The sequence below is a fragment of the Rhipicephalus microplus genome, chromosome 4, assembly GCF_043290135.1.
Source record: "Rhipicephalus microplus isolate Deutch F79 chromosome 4, USDA_Rmic, whole genome shotgun sequence".
NCBI lineage: Eukaryota > Metazoa > Arthropoda > Arachnida > Ixodida > Ixodidae > Rhipicephalus > Rhipicephalus microplus.
Genome location: NC_134703.1, coordinates 80,085,516 through 80,092,940, shown reverse-complemented (window position 1 = coordinate 80,092,940; position 7,425 = coordinate 80,085,516). Strand labels below are relative to the sequence as shown.

At 44.8% G+C, this 7,425-nt stretch overlaps 1 protein-coding gene across 2 annotated transcripts in view; it reads right to left on the bottom strand.

The window, feature by feature from the left end:
• Positions 1-5,388: 5,388 nt before the first annotated feature.
• LOC119172140 (ATP-binding cassette sub-family G member 1-like) overlaps positions 5,389-7,425 on the bottom strand; it is a 96,798-nt gene continuing 94,761 nt past the window's right edge. For both annotated transcript variants that reach the window (XM_037423154.2, XM_075893036.1), the window contains exon 13: positions 5,389-6,137. In XM_037423154.2, the coding sequence (XP_037279051.2) occupies positions 5,793-6,137 (345 nt within the window). In that variant the 3' untranslated portion in view covers positions 5,389-5,792. The remainder of the gene's footprint in view (positions 6,138-7,425) is intronic.

Below are 7,425 nucleotides of genomic sequence, written 5' to 3'. Positions count from 1 at the left end.
TCCTCTTTAGTGCTTCGCATATCATCCAGTCCCACTGTACGTTGGATCTGCCAATTTTTTTGAAAGTAAGCTGATTCAATTAATATGAACTTTGAAACCGTCATTTAACAAAATGATGACTGGGCTCAAATGAAGACGTTATATTATGAGGTTCTTCAAATCGAGAACTTGGCAACATTCAAGTTTTCGGTCCATCGAAATGTAAAACTGCAACCCAGCGACAACGAAAAGGTAATTCTACGTTGTATCGGCCGCTAATGCACGTCTGCGCGTGAGAAAACTCCCCTTGGGCGGCCGGAATATCGGTGGCTTCGTGTCCGGTCTACAGAGCCCAAGTAGACTGTCACATGCTGTTATTAAAGGCTGCGGATACGCAAATGAGAAGAGTACGAATGCATTGATGGCGCGAGCAGGCGGAGCAAAGAGGTTGCGAGATAGATGTGTCGTAAGTTACCCTTGGGGAAAATGGAGGGATCGTGTACGTTAACTTCATTGTGAAGAGGCAACCACTGCTATCTGTCACATAAATCAATGACAAAACGAAACAACCCGCAATGGTGTTGCTGTGGGATTACTTACCGGGACACTTAAACCACCACCACTGGCACCAACTGCACGGTATGCGTAAGAGCGCTACCCTCCGATAAGGCCTCGGCTCCGTGCATAGCCGCATCGCACGGTCTCATCTAAAGGTAAAGCTGGTGTCGTGACAAAAGCGCCTAGGTGTTATGACGCGATACCATCTCAAGTTCGAAGAAAAACTATCCTCTATGCTGGCGTGCTTGCACAGCCAAGTGGTTGCGGCGCTCGCCTTTGCATGGATCTACGTCCGCCGCTATGGTATAGCGGTTGTGCATTGGGCTCGGCTACTGACTTGACGGTCACGGTTTCTACCCTGGCGGTCGCAATCCCATGGAGGTGATATGCTACAGGCTCGTGTACTGGGCTGTGCCGGCACAGATTATAAAGAGCGCTAGATGTAGACCACCAAAATTTCCGGAATACTCTACTTCGGCGTCCCTCATAATCATATCAAGGTTTTGGAACGTGAAACCTTTACAATCATTACTTTAATTAGCGGGTTAATTTATTTCGTCAATAATTGATTGATTGATTGATTGTTTGATTGATTGATTGTTTGATTGATTGATTGATATGTGGGGTTTAACGTCCCAAAACCACCATATGATTATGAGAGACGCCGTAGTGGAGGGTTCCGGAAATTTCGACCACCTGGGGTTCTTCAACGTGCACCCAAATCTGAGCACACGGGCCTACAACATTTCTGCTTCATTGGAAATGCAGCCGCCGCAGCCGGAATTCAATTCTGCCATCTGCGGGTCAGCAGCCGAGTACTTTAGCCACTAGACCACCACGGCGGGGCTTCGCAAATAATTGAATATCTATTTCTTTCTCTGTCTTCTTTCTTCACCTCCGTTCTCGTTTTCTCACCCATAACAATCATTTCAGCATCCCACGCCGGACAGATCAGCACACGTGTTCTGAGAGCAAAGCAGAAGAGAACGAAGATGAAGTAGAGGACAAAAAGAGTGCGTACCGGCTGATGATTATGATAATTTTATATTTACAACACACATCAAACCTCGAGCATAACAGCTCTGCTGTAAAAATTGAAGGCCAGAGTCAAGGCGCAAAAAAATGCCCCTTTAGGGGCATTGAATTGCTAATTCACGACCATAGAAACAAAAGTTCAGGCTCTAAGTCCACGTGGCGGATGCTCGCTTGCAAAATGCTTTTCAACCACGTGCATGTCCATCTTCTGCTGAGTAATATCGGTGTTTACGTTTTCAGGTTTCGGTTGGCAATCCTTAGCCAAAGAACCACACCCCTTCGGATTTCTTTCTCTTTTTTTTTCCTGGCCAAGTTTAAAGATACTCCGTTTCGGCCTGTCGTTAACAAGGCGCTCGTGCTCGTTGTGCAACAACGGTTCACGAGCTCGAAATTTCGGGACAACGCCTCTGCTTCGTGCATAGCTTCCAACTGCGCACTTCGCCGCACAAGTTGCGCGTGCATTTGCGCATGCGCGTGCTGTTGCGCCGACACGCGCGTACTTTTCGTTCCCAGTTTTCAATGTCACGGACAAAGTGCTGTTTACAACCGCCGCAAATACACCCTCTGCAGAGACGGCGCAACACGAAAGCGGCGGGGCGTGGTTCCAGGCAGCCAGTGACGATCCTCTGAACACCGCTCGGCGACCGACGAAATTACCCACTCGGGTACACGAACAGCCGAGTATTGACGGTGGCGACTGAGAAATCCTCAAACAGGAAGCAATGTGTTCGTCTTCAACACACTTATAGAGTTTTGCCGTTAGACGTCGCCGGCAAGGTCATCGCAACACTACACGAGACCACGTGATATTCCGTGATCGCAACGACGATCGAAAATAATATGTTGGAAATAAAAGCGTACATAAATGGACGCAATAAAAGAGGAATATTCAGTTCGAAACGCCGCCTACTACCTTAAAGGTGCTTCCCATTCCAGAGTATACACGGATAATATGTGCATCTACCTTCTTTTCCGCCACGGCGCGGCTTTTGAGTTGGTAGTCGGAATTCGTATTGTCTGTTTCAGTTCTGTTGTATCCGCGTCTGCAACTCTTGGCAGTTGTAAATCCCCACAAGCTGGCGCAGCTTTCGTTGTCTTGTTATGATGTACATATTTGATTCGCGAATTCGTTGTTGGATGTTGCCAGAAATATGTTTATGGTCCAACATAACAAAGAAAAACTCGTAAAAGTCTTTGAAGATAACTATCAATGCAAGGTAAGTTCTTAAATTGAACACAACAAAATTTTCGCGCGCAGTACGAAGTAAACAGCGAGGAAAACGAGAGGCTACGAAAGCGTCTGGACAGCTTGAAATACTGTTTTTTTTTTTTTATGCAGCCGGTTGCACTAATTGTTCATTGTAAAATGTGTTCCTCAGGTTAGAACCCGTGTGCAAACGCAACACGGAGTCATTGAGTAGATAATTACTGGACCAACGTCATTAGGAAAAGCGAGAAAAAAAGCCACCACAAAAGGAACAATCTTTTGAACAAAGGGCAATTTTGAGATTGAAGCACTTCTGGTTCCGTTCTCTCGCCATGTCTGAAACATTTTTAATCAGTCAGTGCCAAGAAATGCACCTCGTCTAGCAATCTCTGATTTTAGTCAACAAGAGCTCGAAAATCAATTCGATCTGTTAAAAGATTTCCTATGTTCGTGACAAATCCTGCACACAGGACTTGTTTCTTTTTCTGGTGATGATGAGGCGCGTAAATTATGGCATATCATCAATATGTACCTATCAATTCAAGGTAAAGCTCATAATAACGAGCACACGACGACTTTCTTTTTATTGCGAATGCCATATAAAAAGCGTATGAGGAGAACAAAGATATTTTATACAAATACAACGACAGTGCACTTGAAACCTATCAGTGCGTTCTCGTGAGCGCTAAATACTTAAAAAAAAGTACTTGAAATAAAACAAGGAGCTTAGTTGTCTGATAACGTAGACCTCGTGGAGGTCAAGCATAGATATACATTTTGGTCATTGCAAGGTACGGCGCGAAGCCGAAATGCCTTTAGGACGACCACCAATGTTGCCATTCTGCATGCATTGCTTCCCTACGTGCACAACAGAGGGACGTGTTCAATATCTACAACAAGCTTCAATGGCTGCCTTGTAGTATCAATTAGTAGTTTAGGAAAACAGGATGTTTCCCAGCTAAAAAGGAACTGAAACACAGAGTAGAAAGTCCCACTGTCCCTTTCTGTTGCCTTCTCATTTCCGTATTTTTTGCGACATACGGAGACCCAAGCCACTTTCAGTTTTTTTTTAATCCAAGCCACACCTGTGAAGAAGGCACAGGAACAGAAAGGCTTACGCATTGAAGCTACTTTCAAGGCCCGACACTAAAGCTCTCCACTTATTAGGTGGGTTAGGTTATAGTATACTGACCCTTGTAAACACACCATTAAAAAATATGCACAGTGTAAGATACAAGAGAATGTTAGAAATACGTGCACAATGACCTAGAGTTCAATACTGTTAATAAACCTTGCTACTTACATCAAGCACAATTTCGCAGGATTCACGGTTATAGACAAATAGCTACAATCAGATTCTACAGCATACATAGTACGGTTAAAACACGGCGCACTTGTTCGTACATTCACTTTTGGTGTTCTCCAACAGGTTGAAAGGCACGTAAAAACGGCGCAGAATTTGACTGACAGTGATACACAAAACATTCTTCCTCACAGAAGGTTAGCCAACGCAGTTCCTTGCAATCGTAGGGTTTATACAAAAGCTACTTATATAAACACACATCACACACGCGGAAGCATGAAGTAAGGCGCAACCATTCTACACTCCTCAAGCACACAATAAAGGACGACAGTTTTGTGTGAAGTACGTGGTTAAAGAGTTAGTCCTTCGTAGTTCAGACATGTATAGCGTGAAAGTGGCACAACCATCGTGGCACTCAAAATTCACGGTCGAGGAAGTTGCTTCAACAACAAATTACCAAAGTAATATTTTTGCTTGGTTGCAGACGGTTGCCCGTCCACAGGGCGTTGAAATTGCCAACACCTACTTGTGCCCCCGAACTGGGGTTGTCCCGACTTACGAGTCTGGGATTCTCCACCCCATCCAATTAAAAATCCCTCTCGAGAATACGTACACCCTAAAATGCTGGTTAGTTTATTGCAACCTTCACGTCATCAAATTTCTAATTCAGTGCCCTGGAAAAATGAACCACGCCTGAACTGAGGTCGTTCACTTATTGGGCAACACTTTTTTTCGCGTGCCCTTCGCTGCAGATAGTATACAACACTGTTTGGGCAAGACACGTTATTAGGATATCGCGTCAAAAATCACAACGCCTGCACGGTAAACTATCACGGTCACTTTCTTTATTAATCACACAAACATAGTTGTCCCCCTCTTATAACTGTGAACTGTCAATTTCACCGCACCAGTCTGTATGCAAAGAAACAAGCAAGGGAAGAATTGTAGAACCTGAGTAGACGTCATGCTCGTCGAACTTGAATGAGTGAAATGATATATGTCCGCCTTAAACGCTACATACAATGAACGCCACACGGAGCACTTTCACATTTGTTCGAGTATACAATCCTCTCTCATTCCCACTTACACTCTTTCTCGGTTGTCCCCGATGCGATGAGAATGAATGAACCGTGACTGGCAGTCACGCAAAATACATAACACACGGCGAGAGGCCTTGCTGTGAGCCTTTTGGTTTGGTTTGGAGACACATGGACAGTCAAATAAACGTGGCAGAATGCATCAGTGTGAAAAGCATGGGCTGGCACAAGCACGTCCAAACACTCGAAAGCTTCTTTTTTCTTTCACATTGTCGTCTAATTTTACTTGGGTCTGCGTTACCAATGGCCCAACTGTGCCTACTTTTGTAAGGACACCGAAGCTTGGTACATGCATCCACGTCGGTCTCCTCAATAAGAGAGTACAGGGAGGCTCAACGCAACGACCTGAACCAAGGTCATGCGAGTCAGTAAACACACCCAGTTTAAAACATGACTGTCTAGAATAGACTGCACACAAGTCCACTATGAAGATTATTCTCTCTGACATAGATGGTGCCTATATATAATGAAGATGATAAGTCCCCCTTGGAACACAAAGAATCAAGGTGGCGCTTCTGGACTTGTCCTTCCATGCCTCAGTGGGATTAGATGCGTCTGCCCGCTCGAATAATGACGACCAAGTCCACTCAGAGTCTCTATGAGCAAGTCTTCTTCACTCCTTTTGCTTGAGCCTGAGTCTTAAAAGGATGAAGGCGACCGTACGAAAAACGATCTCGAAGGCGAATAGGGACAGCACGAGCACGTGGAACTTCTTGTCGGCCGTGCCGGTGAACTGGAGGAACTCTTTGGGGTCTTCGTAGAGACAGATGAAGTCGTCGCAGCTCAGTGGCGGCCTGTCGAAGCCGTAGACCGAGAGCAGCATGCCGTGGTAGGCGTAGTACATGGGCGACAAGTACGTCAGCCATCGTATGTACGGTGACACGAGATGCGACTGCACGAAGAAGCCGCTAAAGAAGAAGAACGGCGATACCACCGGTAGCGCGACGAACACCGCCGTCTGCAATGATAACGTTGAAAAGAAAGCATTCGTGAAAAAAGTGGCGCTTTGTTATTTGAGGAATGTCTACCTGACCAATGCAACTAAGGGGTTCCATAAAGCTCAGTTTATATGAATCTTGTGAAGGTGTATCGAGTTTGGTCGGGTCGCTTCAAGTTGGCATATGAGATATGAAACCCGTACATAAATTTACGTAAACGCCTGTGTATCGGGCGAGAAAACGTCGATGTGAGTTCTGTCAAACGACTTGCAAGTGGTGTATCCAATCACCAGCTTTGCTTGGCAACAATCATTTAAAAGCCTTCGTGTCGTATTACCATGCGCAACCCCGGCTCCTCCCTCTCGCGTCAAGGTGATGCGAAAAATACGAACAAAGCGGGGACTCACGATAACCATTTAGATGTGAGGCCCTCGGGTTACGTATTGTTGCAGAGAAAACAAGACAAAAAGGCAGGAGTCGATGAGTGCTCCAGAACCACAGCAGCAAAAACCTTTTTCTTCTCTCCCAAACGAGTACGTGCCCCAGTGGTTGGTTAAGGGATGATATATATCAATGTAATAAACACTGAACGCTTGGACTAATGACGTAATGGTGTAGCCAGATGACAGGAGAAGGGGTTCAGAGCATTATTTAGAGTGTACATTAATTAAATACACTAATATCGAGAATATTTATAAAATCACAATAGCGTAGACTGATTGTGTGCTGACCTTACTGGTAAAAGTAACGTTCGATTATTAAAACTACTTCGTCTAGCATTCGTTGTGTTATTGATTACAAGAAACATTATAATTTTAGAAAGTGATGCCGCCATCAGCAAATATTTATGTATGTTATGCTGTCCTATGTCACACAAAAAAGTGCGTAGATATACAACGCCCAAACCTGGATTTATGGTGCCAGGAGAAAGAGTATATTTGTCACAGCAAAGTAAACGCAACCTGACGTTTCCACTTGCTCCACAGCCCCTTCCGACACTGTGGTATGCGCTCTCGGCTGGGTCCGAAATGACTTATTGTAGTTGGGCGCAGCGAAAGAACAACTGGACAAAACCTCAAGCTCTAGTTGTTTCAGACTATGCGTTTCGTCTGCATATGTCATCTTAATTTGCATTGCTTTCTTACATAAGTACTGGCACGATAGAAAACATACTTCCGGTGCATATATTCCGTTAAAAATACTTGTCCGTCACCGACATACTTACAAGTTAGCAACAGAAACGAGTAACAAGTCATCATTTCATAAAGCTGTAAACGGGCGCTACTGGCACCACAGCATACCGATTTC